Here is a 22,547-nt window from a genome sequence, read left to right on the forward strand (position 1 = left end):
TATCTATCTATCTATCTATCTATCTATCTATCTATCTATCTATCTATCTATCTATCTATCTATCATCCAACTTTATACAGCTATCAATTTCATACACAGTATATAACCTTGGGCAGCTTATAAAAACAGGAAAAAAGAACAACGCTGCCATTTAAACCATTTAACAACACGGAAAATATTGTGTAAGCATTTTTTTTAAAAAAAAATACATAATCATAAAATACATAAAACTCAAGTAATCCCATTCATTCAAACAAACAATACAGCCAGTGCACCAGCATTACCACAGGACGTTTGTGGGTTCCTGTGCCTATTGGCAAAGCCAAGTTTTCAGGGACTTATGAAAAGCCTGCAGGAAAGGGCCAGTTTGATCTCCGGGGATGGGGGCAGAGGGATAATGTTCCAGAATATTGGGGTCACAGCAGAAAAGTGTCTCTTCCTGGGTCCCACCATACAACACCCTCCTGGCTGACATGACTCACAATGTACCATTTCTCCTGGGCTTTTTCTGTACTTTTCAGCCTAGTTAGTTGCTAGAAACATGAAGTCTCAATTCTATTTTTATGTTCAGCTAAAGCTGTTTAGTTGCTAGAAGGATGAAACCTCAGTTCAGTTCTTACGCTCGTCTAAAGCTGGTAGCTACTCTTTCAAGGCAGCTATTGCCATTTATTGATTGTATTATTAATTCCCAGGTTTTTAATGCTGCATTTAAGCTAAATGTTCCCATGGTGGTTTATTAATCTATCTTATCCTCTTAGCATACTGTAACAATGCCTAAGAATTAATCAACAAAAATCAAAGCACGCTCTTAAAATCGCAAGTAGAAACTTACAAGCTCCTATCGATGGAGGGAGCTCAATTTTAGCAAATGCTTCCCTGCTGCTCTTTTGATCCTGTCATAACCATCTTGTATTTTACAGCATGAAAAAATATGATCTTAAAATGTTTCTAAAGCTGTGATATTCCCAACTGTGCCAATTTACAAAATTCGGCTTTGGTAGATGTGAATCCATAAAGAGTAGTCCTGTAAGAAATGAAAAAGGATATAATATAATATAATATAATATCAGAATCTTTGCTAACATGATTCAGATTCTAAGTGGATACAGGTTTAGTCCCTTTGGAATGAATAGATTGCTGAGCTTCTAAAGCTATGAAGAAAAACCCCCTCAAAGATTTAAAATTTTGCAGTGATCTTCAAGCTAAGCTACATCACCCAGTTGCTATGAAATTAGGAGAGGGGTACAAAAAAGAAAACATGTTGCTTTTTGCTTCCCAGAAGTGCTTAAAAAATAATAAATCTTATTTGCTTTGCTTTTATTCCAGCCAACACAAATCACAAAATAGAACTGATTCCTCCTCTGTTCTCTAACGTGAAAGTGAGAGACTTCTTCGAAAGGCTGGTATGTCTGATCTCCTCTCACTATGACATGTTGCCTTTAATATGTATGAATGCCTTCTTGCGTCAGAATTAAAATGACTATGAAAGTAACGTCCAGCTTCTCGAAATGTAAATCTACCACTTGGGAGGGCTTCTCACCGCAAACCAGCAGTGGGTCATGTCTACTTATGAACATGATGCTGGGGTTTATCTTCAGTTAAGGCAGAGTTTAAGTAGGCACACTTAGATTGGTTTGTCTTGCAGCCTCAAGCGCTGTATAAAACCCAGCCCTTTGTAAATTTTAATGCCTTCGTGTGCTGTGTGAAGCCAGCGAGAGGGATTGTTTGAGCAAGCCATGGTGGGCTTATAGATTAATCCAACCATGATGGTGACAGCTGTGGCCTGGATGCAGATCACTATAAAAAGTTCATTCTCTCTTAGGCTATTGTATGGATCCACTGCTGTAGATTGCAAAATGTCTGTGATTTGTAGTATGACCCCAAGCAGCTAGATTAGAACAATTAATTAGTGCAACAACTTGCCTCCAGAAGCTGTGGGTGCTCCAATACGAAGGTTTTTAAGGAGAGATTCCATTTGTCTGAAATGGTATAGGGTTTTCTGTTTGAGCAGGGGTGGGGGTGGGCTAGAAGACCTCTAAGGTCCCTTCTAATTCTGTTATACTGTTATTCAGTTTGGGTTATTGAACCAATTATAATCAAGAACACTATATTTAGTAAAGCCAGATGACACCCCCCCACCCCGTTTCACTGTTAAAGTGCAATGTGTGTTGGGGCTGTAATGAGCCTATGAAGAATAACATGTAAATTAGTAACTGCTGTACAGTTGCATAGACACTACTAGGAGAAAACGTAGAAGATTCTGGGGAAATATCTGTAGCGAGAAAAGCTCTCTGTAATTTACATTAACATTTGCAAAATGTGAACTGAATAATTTAACTCTACTGCTCTCTGTGTCTCAGGGCCCACCGACGGTGTTTTCAGCCAAGCAGCGGTGGTCACCCCCTCGTCTCATTCATTTCTGCTGTGAAGATGGCATCTTGGGGTTCACTGTCAAAGGGGGCCCACCAGTACAGATTGACTGCATTGATCCAGCTTCTCCTGCAGCAGTAAGATCCAGGGGTCTCTCTTCGTAGAATTGTTCACAGTGCAAGGGTTAACTTCAGTGGGATTTTCTACACAACTCGCAGAAAAAATGAATTAGAATCCATCAGATACTTAACCACCTTTCTTCGATGGGCTTTTTATTTTGTGATTTGAAATGCCCTCCCAGATACTGACGTTACTGCATGAATTTGAAAAATAAAAGTCTGTCGTAAACTATAATCTAAAAGAAAAGTGGGATTCTTCCTAACCCTTTGGATTGGTACAATTTAAACAGTTTGTATATTTTCTGTATTATTGTACCATGTAAACAATGAGCAGTAATCCTTCTTCATCCTCTGTTAGCATTTTGAAGATTGAGTTTATACATCCCACTAAATTATAGATTGCTTAACCTTGGGGTAGCAGATAAATCCCAATTAGCTAGGTCCGCTTAGCATGCTAAGCCAAATCTAAGGGGGTGGGTGGGAATTAGGGCTTAACAGCACAATATAGGAGTTTATTTATTAATGAAATTATGAACCTGTTGATTCAGAAATAAGTCTCACTGAGCACTGTGGAGTTTATTGCTAAATGATTGGTTGAGTGATTAGATTTATATCCCTTTGTAATCAACGGATAGCAATAGCACTTAGACTTATATACCGCTTCACAGTGCTTTACAGAGTCAGCCTACTGCCCCCAACAATCTGGGTCCTCATTTTACCGACCTTGGAAAGATGGAAGGCTGAGTCGATCCTGAGCCAATCAGGATTGAACTGATGGCAGTCGGCAGAATTAGCTTGAAATACTGCATTCTAATCACCCTGCCACACGGATCCTATGTGATTAGAGATAGGAGTGTAGTTTAAAATCCTCATCATTTTAATCTGACTTCCATGGTGAAGCTGGACCGTTCAAGCTGGTTAGGAAAGTCTACCAGATTCTGCCTGGGCTTAGCTGATGCTGAGCAATGCCCTACAATTTTTTAGTTGGCAGGTTTGAAAGAAGGAGACACCGTGATTGCTCTCGAAGGCATGGATTGCAAATGGCTGGGGACGAGTGACGTCTTGGAAAAGCTCCAGAATTTGAGAGAGCAGGAGATTGAGATCCAAGTCATCAGCTGTCAAGAAAACACACCTTCCGTGGTAGGTCAAGCTGTGAACAGAATTTCACTGCAAGACCATCAGAACGGCAAAATATTCATTATCTTTAATCAATCATATGGACCTGTATGATGCTTTTTTAATTTTTTTAATTGTTCCTGCTTATTTTATGCATAAGCCACTTGTTTGGAGTTGGGTAGCCAAAGCAAGCCGACCTCCATTTCCCTTTTTATTTTAGTTCTCAAAACCTCACCCTCCACTCCGATTGTCGTAGCAAATAACGAAAGACTAATTGGTTTCCTTAAAAAAAAAGATTAAAATAAACTGGGAACTGGGGAGACAAAATGTCTATTCTTTCAGCAGTGTTTCAAGCTTTGCAACTTTTAATTGCTTTGTTTTTTTAAAAAAAAATAGCAAAGATGACATCTTTCGAATCTCCTGCACAGGTTTTAGTTAGAAAATGACCCTCATTATTTTTGTTGCTCATTGCAACTACGAGTTTCGGAAATTTCACTTTGGGCAAAAGAAACCTGTTCAGAAATGATGTCACAAGGAGACAAATCTCATGTCCAAATTTAATAATAGTCCACCTACATAGACTTGGAGACTAGCCCAGGGCGAATGTAATGAAGTGCAGAAGAAAAACGTCCTCCTGTCATAGAATATACAGGTAGTCCTCAATTTACAACCACAACTGAGTCCAAAATTTCTGTGGCTAAGCGAGACATTTGTTAAGTGAGTTTTGCCCCATTCTGTGATCTTTCTTGCCAGGGACCTTGAATCACTTTAACGTGTTAAGTTAGTAGCACGGTTGTTAAGTGAATCTGGCTTCCTCATTGACTTCGCTTGCCAGAAAGTTACAGAAGGGGAATCACATGTCTCCAGGACACGGCGACCGTCGTAAATAGGAACCGGTTGCCAAGTGCCTGAATTTTGATCACATGACCACGGGAAGGGTCATGCAATGGTCACAAGTGTGAAAAGCCATCATAAGTCATATTTTTTGGCGCCGTTGCAACTTTGAACGGTCGCTAAATGAAGTGCGGTAAGTCAAGGGCTACCTGTAGTTTAAACGTTGCTTTCTCTTTTGTGTGGACTGAATCTATTTTTATTTTTTAAATGCTGGTCCGTCTGCCTCTTTCCCCTACAGCACAACAAATGTGCCACTTACTCAGCGGGGATGCAGAAAACGTATTCCCTGATATGTCTGGCCATGGAGGAAGAGAGAACCGACAAGGCCAAGAAGGTGACACCTAAGCTGTCCTTCTTGAGTTGGGGAACCAAAAACAGGCAGAAAGCCGCCAGCACCCTCTGCCTGCCTTCAGCTGTAAGCGGATCCTCCGCCATTAAGAAAAAACTGACAAGCCCGTTCACACTCTTCAGTACCGACAGTTCATTGTACTAGGACTTGGGAGACCGAGGGCGCTCTCACGCAGAAAAGGCTCCCGGAACGGATGTTGTGAATTTCTCAATGCAGCCTTTAGGGATCCAGAGTTGAGCAGCCCCAACTTAAAAGCAACAACTCCCCGTTCAAAACTGCTCTCCGGTTGCACAACTTGCAAGGATCGGAAGGTTTTTTTTGTTTTGTTGTTTGGAAGAACGCGTCATTTGCCTACATTCTCTTGGAGTCCACTCAAAACTTCTGCCCAGTTATGAGCTCTCTTGAGAAACAAAAGATTGGTTCTGCAGCTCTTCTGCTGCGAAGACTGAGGATTGGGGACTCATTTTCTTTTCTTTTAAAAATGTGAATGTGTAGCACAGTAATGCCGCCCCATGGTTGACCGTCTCACCTACGTTGGGAGAAGTAATAGAACTGCGGGCCACATTGACGCAGGATCGACGTGATTCTCTTGCCGATTGCTTTAAAGCCCAATGAATGAGAAGCAGGCCGTAGGCCAGTTTGTGATGTCCTGTGAATTGACAGCGTACACAGCTAGTCAGAAACTTAATTCTTAAATAAATTATTCAACCTCCAGGTGATGCTAAAGTAACAGGGTAAAGGAATAGATCTAACAGGGTGGGGGAGAAGCAATGCTACATGTTAAGGTTTTAAAATCCTATTCTCTACTCTGCTTTGAGGTGGTTTAAACGAAGGCTCTCCAAATGTGGCAAACTTTTAAGACTTTTGGACTTTGGCTTCCAGAATTCTGAGAATTGAAGTCCACACGTCTTAAAAGTTACCACGTTTGGAGACTCCTGGTTTAAACAAACAGAACATTTTTTTTTTAAAAAAGATAAATATCATTACTCAGTGCCCAGGATTGGGAACAGGGTGAAAAGCAGCAACTGAGAGAGAATACTGACATTTGTTCTATAACCAGACGGAGATTTGCACAAAAGAATTTCAGACAACAGCATTTTGGTCTATTTTTTGAAGCCTTCCACGGATGCAGGATTAAATCACCATGGGCAACTGCATTTCGCAGTTTCTGGCGTTCCAAGTGGAACATGGAAATGAAGTAGGATGGCAGTTTCCAGAATGTCCCACACTCAATGCCAGCATCTCGCCAACGACCCCAAAAAAAGCCATCCATTGACATGGCGTCCGATGCTGTGGAAAGAAATCTCCCAAGGGCAACCTGGAAACCAACCTCAGCCCTTGTGACGCAGAATGGATCTGTTGAAAACCACCTTCTGTTTTGCAAGATCTGATGTAACCGGGTATCGTTTTCTACACCTGCCGAGCATTAGAGTAAAGATGGAGATTTCCTAACACAATTATGTGTAGAGTAATATGCGAATGTAAATAAGAGTTTGGAAAGAGATCAGCCAGTTTGGTTGTTGACCCAATTGCTAGGACCTGCCAGGTTTCAATTCAAATCAATGTTTCTCAATGTCAGAAACGTGAAGATGTGTTGACTTCAACTCCCAGAATTCCCTAACCAGCATACTGGCTGCAGAATTCTGAGAGTTGTAGTCCACACGTATGAGTTGGTAAAGTTGAGAAACACTGCTTTAAATATATATACATATATATATTTTGAGCACCACTTTAAAAATGCATTCCAATGGGTTGATAAAGTAACTTAACTATGCCTTAAGTGAAATTTAGGAGTTCAGCACACAACTGGAAAAGTAGTTGATGCTTGGAGTTTTATTGTCGTTATCTGAAGTAGCAGGCTAAAATAGTTGTGGGTTAAGCTGAAATATTGCCAACAGGGTTGATCTTAACAATGATAGGCTAAAATAATTTAAGGAAGGGAAACTGAAGTTCCTATTGACATTCGTTGAATCCATTACCAGAAGCTGAGACTGCCCTCCATTTTAGGAATTTTTTAGAAGAAGTTAGGATAGAACAATGTTTCTCAACCTTGACAACTTTTAAGATATGTGGACTTCAACTCCCAGAATTTCCCAGTCAGCAGGGCGGGCTGAGGAATTCTGGGAGTTGAAGTCCACATATTTTAAATTTGCTAAGGTAGACACTGCATAGAATAAGGAAAAATGGAAAAGGCCAGTCTATGGATGTCATTTTTTTTAAAAAAATGGATTTTTAATGTTTCTACCCAGTAGATGTAAATATATAAATTTGAAACAATTATTTAAGAATGAGTCCTGGTTTTGACTTACATGTGACGATGAACAACTTTTCACCGCAACTATGAATGAGGTAAGTTTAATTTTTCCTAACTGTTGTGGTTGTTCAGAATGAAGGTCTGTTGTTTTTTTTTAAAAGAAGAATGTAATACCGTAGTGGCTGCTTATTCTTATTGTGCAATATTCAATCAATGCTGTGGAACTAATTCTAGTGCATAATAAAATGTAGGTTGGAAGGAGGGTTGACTTGTTATCTTCACTTTCATCTCATTCTCTGTGATTTTTATTCCAGTTTTGATTTGGGGGTTCTTCAAAGAAATGTGCAATGACTTAATTTGTGTGCTACAATAGGCCATGGTTAGCTAAGTTCAACACTGAAGCATAAATAGGGAAATGTTTTGATGTAGGGAGCATAGAGATTTTGAATGCATGCGGTTGATGGCCTCACTAAAGTCTATCAAATGTGCTCAAAGTAGGGTAATTTTTTCTTCAGAGAGGAGATATGGAGTCTATAATCCAAAAAAATTGAAGAACTGCTAGGTGGTAAAGGTAAAGGTTCCCCCGCACATGTGTGCTAGTCATTTCCAATTCTAGGGGCCAGTGCTCATCTCCGTTTCAAAGCCGAAGAGCCAGCGCTTGTCCGAGGACGTCTCCGTGGTCATGTGGTCGGCATGACTAGATGCCAAAGGTGCACGGAACGCTGCTACATTCCCACCGGAGTGGTCCCTATTTTTCTACTTGCATTTTTACGTGCTTTCAAACTGCTAGGTTGGCAGAAGCTGGGACGAGTAACAGGCGTTCACTCTGTTACACGGCACTCGGGATTCGACCTGCCAAACTGCCGACCTTCTGATCGACAAGCTCAGCGTCCTAACCCACTGAGCCACCGCGTCCTATGCTAGGTGTTAGGGAAGGCTATAATATATGCACATAGGAGAAACTTGCCAATGATCAAAACTATCTTCTCTTTGCAAGTCTTTCCAACATAGCCTGGTAATCCTTTTGTTTAAAAAGGACCTTGGGCTACAGGGCTATCTCAGAAATTCCGATAAAGGAAACTAAGAACTTAACATCATTAGTGGTCAACAACCCTTATACTCTTAATTTCTTAAATAAGAGGTTCACTTTAAACAATACACGGTCATGAAAGAATAAATGAGGGGATTTCAATATACACAGGCAAGTTTGAAACCCTGTTACGCTTAACAGGGTTTCAAACTTGCCTGTGTATATTGAAATCCCCTCATTTATTCTTTCAAGACCGTGTATTGTTTAGAGTGAACCTCTTACTAAAGAACTTAAAGAGTATTTTCTTAAGCGTAATAAGTCATACAAATGCAGTAGATGCACAGGCATAAAGCCTAGGCAATCAAATAAAGCCAATATAGCAATTATTTATCCTGCTGTTGCAAAAAAAATGCTCCTTCACCAAGTTCAATCTACTGAGAACTAAGTTTTTTTTATCCTCTAGCAATATAAATGTCATTCCTCCAATTTGTAACAATGCTACACTTGCTAATTTCTTTTAAATAAAGCATATTGTAATTTTGTAAGGGATGACCAGGCTGAGCCTGAGAGAGAGATCAAATATGTCATTTGCCATGAGTCCCTGCGTACCCACAAGAGATCTAAGTCTAGCCCACGTTGAATACCTTTCTGTTCTTAACTGCCTCTACTTTCCCCTGACCATTAGTAGTTCAGATACTTGTAGGGAGCTACAATAAATCCTTATACACACTTGAACTACCTGGATCTCCTGATTTCCTTAGTGTGTGACAATTTATCCAAAAGGAAGGGTTTTTTTTGTCCTCTGAATAATGTACAGTATTTTTAGATCTCACAAAGGCCTTGGCTGTAATGTTACCAGAATAACATGGATATGTCTATAATGTTACTCAGTTCTTACTCAAACTCCTAAATAAAAATATCTCCTAGAATCATGGATATGTCTATGACGTTACTCAGTTCTTACACAGACTCCTAAATAAAAATATCTCCTAGAATCATGGATATGTCTATGACGTTACTCAGTTCTTACACAGACTCCTAAATCAATCTCTCTCTCTCTCTCATTAATACATTTCCTTGAGATCCACTCCAAGCCTGTTCCATAAAGGTGTGGTTACCTTGCAATTCTAGCGGTTGTCCAACCTTCTGTTTTAAAAAACGAAAACAAACAAGGTTAAACGACCACAGCTGAACTTCCCGGACAAAAAAGATGGATGGCCAAGGGCACATTTTCTTATCTTTCATACAAGACAAGATTGCCTTAAAGGTTTTGCCCTTCTGTTGACTCAAGAGGGCGTTGAGGGAAAGAATTTCAACCATCTTAACACAATGTCTTCCTGCATGTGTCTGCAACATCTCCCCCTCTAAATTGCAAAACCTGCTTCTGAAAGGCCCTGCCTAAACCTTTTGCACTTCAGCAAAAGTGCCGCATTAACCTGTTTTGCCTTCTCGGCCTGCCCGCTCTTCACTGTAGCATCCAATCATGAAAAAAGTCTCCATCCTTGGCTTAAAACAATGTCAACCCGGTCACAAAAGGGATGCCTGTAATAATATTGTCCAAGAGTCCAAAACAGCTTCAGACTTGTTCTCTGCCCAATTAGGCGACTGTACCTACTCAGTCTTAGCTAATTTCAAAAATAATACGCAGACGGAATAACACTGAGGAATTCTGGCGTTACCAGCCTGACTTGGAAATAGCTAAATGCTGGAAGGCAGCCAACGGGAAACCATCCTGTCCCGTGCCCAGGAAAACTGCAGGGATGCAGGCACCCACAACCAATCCCGAAGGTATTTTTATCTCTTTATTCCATCCCCAAAGAAATAGCCCTTGGCCCAAGGCTGCCTGTAAAACTAGAAGGCGGTGCAGTCAAATGTCAAAAGGGTAACTACTCGATTCTATCTGATGTGAGGTATGTGGATGTTCTTTGAAAGACACGTCCTTTGCTTGAAAGGACCAAGTTACAACCTTTGAGCTCCAGAGAAGTATAATTTTGCTGGAAATGATTACAGAAGCCCTCTGGGCAGCCAAGAAGGATGACTCACTCCCTCTTTTCACTCTGATACTCCTACACAATTTCAGTTTGGCGGCCCTCCAGGTGCCTCGTGCAAAAGTAATATTCAGGTTCCACTCCTACAGCAGTTTCCTACCAGGTCCACCCGTCATACAATGTTTTGGATCGAGCAGATCCAGAGGAACGTCAATCAAGAATAAAGCCTAGATGACATCTATAAATAAGGATTTTCAGAGTTCTACTTAGTGCCGGAAAGAAACAAGGTTCATTCCTGGGACCGGGGGGGGGGGGGTTGGTGCTATTTGCCCAAAATGACTTCCTTGGGCCAATTAGATGAAGGCCAAGTGAGAACAAGTTTCTTAACTGATGATTTTATCGAGCAACTCCTATTATCTCAGCATTGTTCATACCAATCAGAACAGGGAATTGACCCTGCTGACTTTAATGGATACAAAAATCAAACACTTTAAATCTTACTGTTCCCAATACTCATTAAATAATCAGTTCAAGGCAGAAGTTCCAAAGCTTAGAATTCATACCTTCTCCGTAAACAAGTTATGAACGGCAGGCAGAACTCAGATTAGGTTTCTCTTCCATATCCAAATCAATATGGCAACAGGGAAGGCCTACTGAACAAATGTAAAATTCATTTGTGTTTAACAACCTGCTCTTTTCTGACTTAACAAGTAACTCAAGAGACCCTATATTTTTCAACAGTCTGAACAGACAAGAAATGAAGTCTTCATCTCCTTTAGAAGTATCTGAGATTGAAAAAGAATGTACTTAGGAAGCTATTAATAAACGAACAAGAACTGTTTAAAGGGAGGCAAATGGGATGTTGGTACTGCAGGAAATCTTCCAGGAAAAAGTGTTCAGTGCTATTCATAAAAAGTGGCATTGTGTCCAGATGTATGCAGTCGAAAGCCAGAAGGATAACCAACAAAGCCCTGGTGGAGCAAACCTAGAGCTCAAAAATAATTCCCTGATTTATTGGCTCCTCAGATGGAAATGAAGGCTCTCTTAGAGTTTCATACAAACTGAAATCTGACCGTGTGTGGAAGGGAAATTCCAGCCTTTCAAAAAGCTTATCTCTGATGCTAGAAAACCAAGATTATTTTGTCTGGGTGAAGAATGCATGGATTTGTTGAGCTAGGCTGCGGCCAACTACTCCTTCAAGCTCCTGGAGAGAGGCATTGCAAAGCTGATGGATATTCCCAAAGTTTTCCAGAAGGAGAAGGGCCTTTGTCTTTCCCACTCCTGGAATCTGCTGAACTGTGTGGAGTAGAGACGGTTCCAATAGCTTGGTACATTTCTTATGCTGGAATGGATTGCTGCTTTTAGTCTGTTCGTGCACCTGAAATGAAAGTCAGATTTAGTCTGGCTGCCCTCTGGTGGTTTTTGGCGGCTAATTATTTGCAGGTTGTTCTCCACTTACGACCACAATTGAGCCCAAATATTCTGTTCTTAAATGAGACATTTGTTAAGCGAATTTTGCCCCATTTTATGACATTTCTTGCCACAGTTGTTAAGTGAATCACTGCAGTTGTTACGTTAGTAACCCGGTTGTTATGCGAATCTGGCTTTTCCCCTTGTCTTCGCTTGTCAGAAGGTCGCAAAAGGGGATCACGTGACCCCGGGACACTGCAACCGTCATAAACATGAGTCGGTTGCCAAGCGTCTGAATGTTGATCATGTGATCATGGGGATGTTGCAATGGTTGTGTGTAAAACATTCATAAGTCACTTTTTTCCATGCCGTTGTAAATTTGAACAGTCACTAAATGAACGGTTGTAAGTCGAGGACTGTCTGTAATTCAGAAAAAATGTTTGGTTATAGGATAGTCAGTGCTTTGGTTGCAGAATGAAAGTGGCACTTTGGACTGGGCAGGATAGCAGACCAGCAGTCATTAAAGTATCTGCATCTTTTTATTGGAAACAAATGTAGCTAGTTTAATGAGTCACAGGTATTGCATTCAAGCTTCTGAGCGTTTTGAGGCACTTCCTCCAAAACTAACAGGGATCACCCTTCCCTAGTTTTCAAATTATTTAGCCGGCTCAAACCAAGGTCTGCCTCGTCCATCATTCTTTTTCCTGCAGAGCCACTTAAAACATGAGAAGCTCTTGTACGCCGATTCCACCCATCTTAAAATTGTCAACTTGGAAAAGCACTGCTTTAAAGCAACCAGCCTGATAGATACCCATTTAGCAGTACAAGCCGCTCTTGAAGGCACTTACCAATTGAGCAATAAGTTGAGCTGCTTCTTTTTGGCTAGCCACCGGAAGTAAAGTCATCCCGAGTTCCAGAACGACAAATTTCTGCACTTCTGGAAAATACTGGTTACTTATTTGGGTTTTTTCAACTAACACAATCCCTTGAAGATTGGAAGCCTGGAACAAGTAGGAACAATGAGAGCAACAGGTATCAATGACAGGAACAAACCAACAGCCTAGCCCTAGAGCAGGGGTAGGCAACCTCGTCTCTTTTATGACTCATGGACTTCAACTCCCAGAATTCCTGAGTCAGCTATGCTGACTCAGGAATTCTGGGAGTTGAAGTCCATGAGTCATAAAAGAGACGAGGTTGCCTACCCCTGCTCTAGAGCAACGTCAGGTGATGTGTCGCGATGTATCACGACTTTTTTGCCATTGCCGGCAATGAGGTGGGCGCAGTTTTGCTATGATGCATCCGGCCTATGGGCCGGCAGTTGGACATGCCTGGCCTAGAGTAAGCTCATTGGGAGGGCTGGGAAAGTAAAAAGGCGTGCTTTCTCCACTCTTTCTCCTCTCCACTCCACTCAGCCATGCTGCTTAAAATCACTGATTGAAGACTATTGTTTCCTCACAGATGAATATGAGAATGAATGGATGGCTGGGTTGACATCATTCAGATCTGTGCACATGAAAACAATAATACACCATACATGGCCATTAATTCCTCATCTTTTCCTGCAACAGCCAGTTAGATACAGATGCACCAGTTAAAGCTTTCTCTGAGCTGAACATAAATAGAAAGCTCTGCCAGTTATCTAGGCAAAATATCTTTTTGTTCTTAAAGCAAAATCGGATCGTTTCAAAAAGGAAACAGCCACACAAGGAAGGAAAACACATAGAATCCTTTAAGGATAAAAAAAACTTCTTAAAATAGTGGATTTCAGTTGCTGCTATAATGACTGATAACATGCACGGTACTAAAGATTAGATTTTCCTGGAAGTGTGATGAATTGATCTAATGTTTTGCTGATATTATGTTCCTAAAAAACATGATCCAAATTATACTTTCAAAGGGTGCTTACATTTCTAAAACGAACAAGTCTTCTTTTGAAGCCATTTCCTGCCACCAGATCTGCTTCAGAAATGTAGAGGATGCAGCATCTGTTTGAAAGATGAAAGTCCACAAGTCCCAGGCCATCTTCCAGAATAAGCTTAACTTTCCCTTGAAATGTGAGAAGCAATGAAACTATAGTAATGGCAGAACTACTGTAGGCACACAATTCTTATTTTGGGTGAAATGCTGGCTGGGTTTACATATCCTGCTAAGTTTGATTTTAACATATCGTGTGAACAAACCATGCTTTAGCACACTATGCAAATCAAGCTGTTGCTTTATCTCCAAGTTGTTCAGAAGAAAATGCCAATGATTTCAGGACTGATCATTTCCAAGTATGTTTAGCACCACAGAGTGAAAGTATGCATTTAAATATATGGCCTGCCATATTTTATTTATAGCATTCTCAAATTAATGAGAATTAAAACAATCTGATAAAAATAATAAAATACTCCTTGTGGTTTAGTGGTGTCTTCTGATTATCCTAGCTTAATAAAATGAGACATCCTAATTTTTCTGGCTGTTTAGATAAACTATGCACCCTTTGGATGTTCAGGAATACTATAATTAAGACCTCCAGACCAAACCAATATATTAAGTTCATATTTTGAAGTGTAACTGATATTCTGATTTGCTGAAAGCTATTCACCACACTATCCTAGTTCAAAACAACCCCCTAAACTATACTAAATGCCCAAATACAGGCAATGCATTTGTCAGATTCCTTTTTCAAAAAAGAAGAGTCCATTGGAGTTGAGGGACCAATATATTTAAACAAATAATGTTGGGTTAATTTTGAGATTTTAGGATGACTTGTTGGTAAGCAAAATTCTGTAATTTTATCAAAGTACAACTTACCATGCATCTCCTGAGCAATCTGGGAGCCCTTCCATTTCTCATTGGCAATCACATGGCCCAGAGGAACATTTACAGCTCCTGCTCTGACTGGAGTGGTGTCATTTGGCATTATTAAGCTTTCTTTGTACTTGTACGCTTATTTGTCCTATCAAGAGAAAAATTATCAACCTGTTATTCTGAAAATGCAAACATTACACATTTCTCAATAACCAGAAATTGCCCATGAAATCCAGGTGGCTTCCAGCTGATGCCTTTCCATAGGGTTCTTTCCCCAGCCAGAACAATTAACTAGTGGAACAACTTGATTCCAGAACTTGTGATGCCCCATCATTGGAGGTTTTCAAGAAGAGATTGAGCAACCATTTGTGTGAAATTACCTAGGATTTCTTGCCTGAGTAGGGGGTTGCTCTAGAACAGGGGTCTTCAAACTTGGCCCTTTTGTGACTTGTGGACTTCAACTCCCAGAATTCCTCAGCCAGCTGGCTGAGGAATTCTGGGAGTTGAAGTCCACAAGTCACAAAAGGGCCAAGTTTGAAGACCCCTGCTCTAGAAGACCTCCAAGGTCCGTTCCAACTCTGTTATTCTGTTATCCTGTTTTAAACCTGAATGTCAGATCTTCCACAAAATTTATAAGGTTTTATTGTATGTAATCTTTATCAGATTTCTATGGGACAAGAAGCAGCTTAAGGCAGGACAAGAAATGGATGGAAACGAATCAAGGAGAGAAGCAACCTAGAACTAAGGAGAAATTTCCTGACAGTGAGAACAATTAATCAGTGGAACAACCTGCCTCCAGAAGTTGTGGGTGCTCCATCACTGGAGTTTTTTAAGAAGAGACTGGACAGCCATTTGTCTGAAGTGGTATAGGCAGGGTTTCCTGCCTGAGCAGGGGGTTGGACTGGAAGACCTCCAAGGTCTCTTTCAACTTTATTATTCTATATTCTGTTCTCTTATTCTGTTAAGTAAATAAAGAGCCGGTCTTTTGGGGGACTATGCAAAGAACAGCTTACTGCTGTTATTAATTCAATGTATATGTGAATCAATGCAAAGCATTCTCCTTACCTTACCGCTTAAAGATCCTGCACAGCAATCTCCAAGATCCCCTAGCGCCTTCAAATACACGTGCGAACCTGCTCCACACACGCAGGCAAACCCGGAAACGCAAACAGAGGGAGTTTCCATTGCAAGGAGTTGCTGCTTCCGCCTTTTTTTTCAACATCGCGCGGCAGCCATGACGCACTGCCGCCGCCAACCAATCAAAGCCCTCTTCTCTTTTTCTCCCGCCTCTCCCGGAAAGAAAAAGACAAAGGTCGCAAGGGGCACGGCGGTTCCTAACGGACGCTGGTTGCTAAGGCGACGGCAGCCTCAGTAAGGAGTATGTCGATTGGATAAAGCGGGGAGTCTCAACCAATCGCCTTGCGGCTTATTGAGGAGTGGTTGCCAGGGGAAGCGTCCTCCTGTACGAGAGGGAGGGAGGGAGAGGGTAGCCGCTCCCTCTGTCTCCCTGCTTTATTCTCGTTTTTTTCCCCCCTCAGCCTTTTCGCCCTCATGCCGTTTTATTTCAGGAGGGGCCGAAGGGGCCTGTTTGTGAGTATTTTCCCGGGGTGGGGGTGGGGGTTGGGATTGATTGTTTCAAGGGGAGGGAAGATCGGAGGGAAAAAGCAAGGAGGATGGCAAGCGTGGCTCCGGTTCCCATGGCAACCAGGTGGCTGGCTCCCGAGCATCCTTGGTTGGACCGGGAAGGAGGGATGAGAAAGGGAAACGGTGGACTGTCCATTGTCCAGAATGGTGGGAGGATTTCTGCACTGGGCAAGGGGTTGGACTAGAAGAGAAAAGAATGAACATTTCAAAAATGACATTGTAATCCCCAAGAATCAAGCACGTAGGTAAATAAACACAGAGACTATAGGAGAAATATAACAGTGTGTAGCTACAGGAATAACTGCTACTATCTTTGTGGTGAAAACGGTGGTTTTGCGCATCACGTTCAGAACCCATTTATTATTATTATTTATTTGATTTGTATACCGCCCTTCTCCCGAAGGACTCAGGGCGGTGAACAGGGACATCAATATCAAAATACCCAAAATACAGAAATTAAAAACAAATTAAACCCTAGTGCCCAAATGCAGAAAATAAATTACATTAAAACAATAATTAAAACAAAACCCATCAGACCAGGCCGGATTGTACAAACAAATAGGTTTTTAGGTCGCGTCGGAAGGAGCGAAGGTCGGGAGCCATCCAGAGCTCAACCAGTAAACAGTTCCATAGGTCAGGCGCACCCACAGAAAACAGCCTCCCCCTGGGGGTCACCAGACGGCATTCTCCGAACGGCGGCACCCTGAGGAGGCCCTCTCTGTGGCTTACCGCTGTACGTTAATTTGCATGTACATGTCCCTCCCTTTCGTGCTGTTAGTCCTTGTGCATGTACACTTTTGTGTTTCTTCATTGTGTTCGTTCAATCATTGCCAACTAACTTTATTTTAAATTGTCTAGAAACATATAGCTCATGGGCTGATCCCCGCAGCTACCATAGCTCCTAAACCTGCTGTCCCCCGCACCCCTCCCCCTCGTAGTCCAAACCCTTCTCCAGAAAGGCCCAGGTAGGTTTTCATCTCTTGATTTGCAGTCATGTGCTAAAATTAATATTATTTATTATTAATATTATTAATGGATATTTGAATATTTAAAATGGCTTTATTTTGCCTGTACCTTTGTACAGACCAGATGTATGTAGGATTACCGTACTTTTGAAAGAGAAGCATGTACCACAAATTTGTATGTTATATAATTAAAAGAGGTTTTTGGCAGCATTGAACACAGTCCACTTTACCGTATAAATGTCATTAGCTTGTCTTTGAATCAGGAAAAAACAGAGTTTCTTCCAAGAATTTATAGATCATAGCCAGCTTAATATTGTCGTGTGGACTGCAGCTATGCTGTTATTATTTTGCAGAGATTCAGACTCACTCCATCAATGACAAGTGTTGCTCTACTATTGTAGATAGCAATTGTGCCTCTCATCATTATCCAGATATTTGGCACTTTTGAAAAGTGATTGTATAGGCCCACTGTTCCGCCAGCTGGAATCCTCCTTTGCACGGGAATGTTCTAGAGAGCACGTGTCTGTGCAGTAAAAAGCAGATGGATACAGAGTATAAATGACAATGCAAATGAGAGTACAAAATGTGGCTTTCCCCTAATAAACTTGGCATTGCAATTGAGATTAGAGTTTAGCTTATTCAAATCAAAAATAATGAATAAACAGATTGTTTTGATTATTCCTATAAGAATTAAGAAGAATGATATGATATTATGGCTCAGTATTAAAGCTGTCATTGATTCTTTTATTTCCAGTGAGTTGAATTGATTAAATCTAGCAGTAGATTTAGTAGACCTAATACAGCTGTATTTAGTAGATCTAATACAACTGTATGACTGTATGCAACATTTAAACACAGTTTGCCATGCTTTTCTATTGTAGAGAAACATTTCTTCGTGTGTGTGTTTGTGTGTGTGTGTGTGTGTGTGTGTGTGTGTGAATGTTTCTCTGTTATTTCAGGTAGTTGAAACCATGTTTTAACATTTATATGTACGTAGAGTTGAGGGGTCTCAGCACAACCTGGTGCCCCAATTAGTCACATAGCCTGTTGAAAAATATGTAAATAGCTACACATAAAGCTGGTTCTTTTCCCAGATCCGGTGAAAGAAAACTCTACTAGATTCAGGAAGCAATTGTATTACAATGTATATTTTATTTTATTTAAATTATATTTTGAACTCTTTATGATTTAAGTGTTTTACCTTATCTTATCCCAGCCTCCTGATCCGTGATTTTTTTTATTGAAAAGTTTTATAAAAGTTACAAAAAGTCCCCAAAACCAACCCATTAAAAATGGATTTTTTCCAGGTCTGCTCTAGCAGCCGCTATTCTTGTGACAACCTTGACTGGACGAACGGTTGCCATCCCTCAGCCTCATCAGCGATCTTTTTCGGAAAGTGATGCCAGCTACTTGCAAGATCAGGAAGACTGCATTGAACCATATGCCACTGTCACTGAGCTACGAATGGGGTAGAAAATATTGCACATTTTGGCATACCTAATCCATTGGTATAAAATAATTTATTCCCCAGTAAGGAAGTCCAAAGTTCCAGCTTGATGGCCCAGTTCAAATGTAAACTACAGTTTACATGACTGTCCCTTTTATACCTTTTGCTTTCTTCCATTTTTGTGTGCTACAAAATGATTCTGAAAATAACTGTTTTTAGGGGTCTAAGTCTTGGAAAGTGCATTTGTAAAAAAGAGAGTTTAAGAATAAACAGAGTTCCCAAATTCTGAGTATTGCAGAAAGTTGTAGTTTGTGTATTTCTTAAAACACCACAAAAACACTTTCTTTGAAAACCACTGATTTGAGATTGGCAAACGTTCAGAAGAAATATCTGAGTAGTAAAAGCATTAATATGAGAAGCCCTGTGAATTTTTAATTGCCTATAAAGTAGGGTCTCTATATGATATGCTGGCTACAAAGCATATCATGCAGAAAAACTAACTAAAACATCCCCTATATTTTTTTAAAAAAAACATTGGGTACCTAACATAATTGTTTAGAGTCAAATACATATTATATTGGATTACCCTTTTACTGTTTTCTGTTTATAGTCCAAACTGGCAGAGTGATGGCGATGAAAGGAAAGCAGTGCAAACTTTAGAAGCATCTGGGAGTTGTGAGGATAATGACATAGATGCATTCACTTCGGACACAGAAAGAGAATCAGATCCCGACCGTCAAATTATTGATAAAAAAGAAAGCATGAGTCATGAGATTATGTATGCTACGCCACATAGAATCAAACAGGTAACCTTTCCACATTTTTCTTTTAGCTGTCTGAAATTACAAGAAATTATAAAATGAAATGATACGAAATTATAAGACTCTCCAGTCCCTGTTCTTGTCTCTGCAACTTTTCTATAATGATGTGGTCCTTAAAAAGATTGGGGCACTTTTTAAAATAATCATTTTTATTTTATTCAAAGAATTAAAACATACATTTCAATTTTTTTTACAAAGACAGAACAAAGCTAAATATTTTTTTAAAGTTGTGCATTAAAAAAGACAAAATCACATATACATATATTGTCACACACACACACACCCAAATTGGATACTGATAGGTGTATTAGAACAATAATAGTAGCTCCCCCCCTGTAAAACAGCCTACTATTTATAAACTTCTACACATCTGTTTGCCACCAACTGACCTGTCATACGTTGTATATAAAAAGAGACAGTTAACACATAATCCAACAGTAAAGTTAAAATTCAAAACCCTCTGTTAATAGTCTGTTGTTGTGTTTAGCTTGCACAAAGAGATTGGGGCAATCTTGTGTAGGGATCTGAGCTGTTCCAGAACAAGAGAGCAGCCATCTAGAATGGCCATCTACGTCCCATCAGTGGTTACCCCTTATAGGAAAGGGCCTTCAACAGGGAGTCTCTACTTACTCAGGTTTGTTTGGGAGAGGGAATCTCCAGGAGTTATTTTTTGATATCAAGAGGTACCCTAAACTAATAAGAGATTTTAAATGCTTTAAATACTTATTTATCAATAGCACTTAGACACATATACCGCTTCACAATGCTTTACAGCTCTCTTTAAGCAGTTTACAGAATCAGCCTATTGCCCCCCCACCAACAATCTGGGTCCTCATTTTACCGAACTCAGAAGGGTGGAAGGCTGAGTTGACCTTGAGCCGGTCAGGATCGAACTCCAGTGAGCAGTGAGTTAGCTGCAGAATTGCATTCTGACCACTGGGCCACCACGGCTCCTATTTCCTTTCATTACTAAAAACTGTAAGAAAATCATACAGTCTGTTTTGTGGCTCAGTTTAGGCATGAGGGATGCTTTCACTGGTTATAAAAGGCTTGGGAGGCTGTAGTGCCCTGTCTGATGTGTATTCAAGCACGTATGTTGCACCCACTTATCCTATCTGTCCTTTTATGTGTTTTCAGTTCTCTTTTTAATCGATGTTCTGTTTTACACTGAGATTGTCACCTGCCTGGAGCCTTTTGGAAACATCTATTCCCATAAGTGGTGCGTGAATTTTTAAGCTGTATTGCAATATTTTTACTTAGGAAAATATCCCGGTGGCCTCTAGTGCCAATGGCGAAGATTCTTCTGTCTGCGAGCCAAGTTGTCTCATCCAGCCAAATGTTCGGGTGGAAGGTGAGAAGTCATCATTAGGGTTAAGGAGACGATAAAGGAACTTTTTCACCACCTGTTCCCACCATTAGTCTGACTCGTTGGTTAGTCTAGTAGTAGTTCAAACTCAGATAATTTTTTTTCTATATGGGGGAAGACTGCATAGTAAGTTGACAGTGAGAAAGAGAGAACCTGAATTGGGTGAGCAGGACAAAGATGACTATGTCCTACATGTATTCCTTTTCATCTTTTTAAATATATATATATTTAAATATATGTATATTTATACATATACATATACATATACATATACATATACATATACATATACATATACATATACATATATATATATATATATATATATATATATATATATATATATATATATATATATATATATATACCCTCATAACACAAACCTCCATTTTCCTAATCCTTTACACTTGCCAAGATATTTATTTAAGATAAAGGTGGAAAAATTAGAAACTAAACGAGATGAAACTAGACAGATCATGAAAGCTGAAGCTTGACTAGAAATATTGAATTTCATTTGATATATTTCTCCTTTACACCTCAAAACAAATACATCTTTATATTACAGAAATTGAATATCCTGGAGTGAGGTTTAAGGTAAGAACAGCATAAAAATTATGTTCCATGATTTCAATTAAGGACATATTTATGTCTTCTCATTCCATATTTCTTTAAGAAGTTCAGGAAATATCTTACTGTGACAGAAGTCCTCCAAATAGCTGGAGTTGGGTGAACAGCTAAATTGCGCCACGCCTTGTCCTTTTATGCATCCTTCATTTTTATTTAAGTTATTGAATCTGGAATATTTAAAAAATAATTATTAAATTTTAAATAGAACTTTAGAAGTTAGAACTGAAGAATGTTTTAAATGTTCATCGTATATGTTCTGGAATAGTTGCTGATATTTTGGGGGTGAAAATGAAGGGTCCCACAAGAAATTAGGTGAAATATTTTGTCTCATTTCTAGGGAGACAACTCAGGTGAAAATCCACTGAATGGAAAACCGCCTTCATCTTCAGGTACAAACTGTCTAACATAAGCTATTGTTCAGATTTGGGTATATTGCTAAATAGTGGAACCTAACTTGGAAACGGAGGGGGGGTTTTTTGTACTGGAGTGGTGCATTACTTTTCATTTCATAAACAAATTGGTGCTTTGAAATTTTCCCCACATTTTCTGAACCTCCTGTAATGATATGCATCTTTTCTTGGGATCACACTATAGCTACAGAGGGTAGCTGTGGAACCCCAGAAAAAGTTAAAGCTGCTTTAAGGAGTTGCTGTGTATGCTAGAATAATAGTTCATGTTCCCTGCAGCTTTTGTTCTGCATTGATTCCAAAATGCTGCACTCTGTATATTTTGTATTAATAATAGCCCCTGCCTGGGATATACCTCCAATCTCACTACAAGACTTTTGGGGGAGGTGAAGAAACAGTAAATTGTTTCCCACAAAATAAAAACATAAAAATCTGTTGCAGTTTGCAATTTAATTAAGATATGTCTTATATCACTTTAATAATTATAAATTATAGATATAAGTATCTTCAAACTCTTGAAGTGGAGTAAGTACTCATTTCTGCTGTGACAGAAGCCTTATCATAAATACAAAATGCCAGCTTCTAAATAAAGATTCTTAAGAGTACAGCTGTTTTACCAAAAAGATTTGCATATATTTATGTGACCAATAAATATTTCATATCATTTCTTGGGTAGATGCAGTTCTCCACCGAAAGCAGGAACAGATGGTTCTCTCCAGAGACAAGTTCCAGAAATTAAAAGAACAACATTGGCATCTAAACAATGCAAACCAGACCTTATTTTCTGAACTTGAACAGTCAAAGCAGTTAATGAAAGAACTCCAATTAAAAATTAAGACATTGGAAAAAGAGAACAGGCAGCTTAAGGAAAAGCAGAACTCGCACAGTGAAGGTGCAGAGGAATCTTATTTTCTTTAAATTTAATTTACTGCGTTTATGTGAGGGGG

The 22,547-nt window shown here is 39.8% G+C and overlaps 3 protein-coding genes across 5 annotated transcripts in view; 2 read left to right on the forward strand and 1 right to left on the reverse strand.

Moving 5' to 3' along the window:
• RHPN2 (rhophilin Rho GTPase binding protein 2) overlaps positions 1-7,364 on the forward strand; it is a 40,912-nt gene extending 33,548 nt beyond the window's left edge. The window contains exons 12-15 of the mRNA XM_083370620.1: positions 1,327-1,403; positions 2,361-2,507; positions 3,474-3,629; positions 4,738-7,364. Coding sequence (XP_083226746.1) covers positions 1,327-1,403; positions 2,361-2,507; positions 3,474-3,629; positions 4,738-4,992 — 635 coding nt within the window. The 3' untranslated portion in view covers positions 4,993-7,364. The remainder of the gene's footprint in view (positions 1-1,326; positions 1,404-2,360; positions 2,508-3,473; positions 3,630-4,737) is intronic.
• A 2,590-nt stretch (positions 7,365-9,954) lies between these two features.
• Positions 9,955-15,459, reverse strand: FAAP24 (FA core complex associated protein 24). Its single transcript, XM_083370346.1, has 5 exons — positions 15,389-15,459; positions 14,327-14,471; positions 13,437-13,576; positions 12,379-12,531; positions 9,955-11,498 (listed from the first exon to the last, which is right to left on the reverse strand). Exons 2-5 carry the CDS (start codon positions 14,433-14,435, stop codon positions 11,256-11,258), a joined length of 645 nt encoding a protein of 214 aa, XP_083226472.1. The 5' UTR covers positions 14,436-14,471; positions 15,389-15,459; the 3' UTR covers positions 9,955-11,255.
• Positions 15,460-15,777: 318 nt separating this feature from the next.
• The window catches only part of CEP89 (centrosomal protein 89), a 34,964-nt gene continuing 28,194 nt past the window's right edge, over positions 15,778-22,547 (forward strand). For all 3 annotated transcript variants that reach the window (XM_083370833.1, XM_083370834.1, XM_083370835.1), the window contains exons 1-8: positions 15,778-15,913; positions 16,826-16,932; positions 18,240-18,401; positions 18,990-19,185; positions 20,461-20,551; positions 21,132-21,160; positions 21,531-21,582; positions 22,277-22,492. In XM_083370833.1, the coding sequence (XP_083226959.1) occupies positions 15,875-15,913; positions 16,826-16,932; positions 18,240-18,401; positions 18,990-19,185; positions 20,461-20,551; positions 21,132-21,160; positions 21,531-21,582; positions 22,277-22,492 (892 nt within the window). In that variant the 5' untranslated portion in view covers positions 15,778-15,874. The remainder of the gene's footprint in view (positions 15,914-16,825; positions 16,933-18,239; positions 18,402-18,989; positions 19,186-20,460; positions 20,552-21,131; positions 21,161-21,530; positions 21,583-22,276; positions 22,493-22,547) is intronic.

Source organism: Vipera ursinii, assembly GCF_947247035.1.
Source record: "Vipera ursinii genome assembly, chromosome: 10".
Classification (NCBI taxonomy): domain Eukaryota; kingdom Metazoa; phylum Chordata; class Lepidosauria; order Squamata; family Viperidae; genus Vipera; species Vipera ursinii.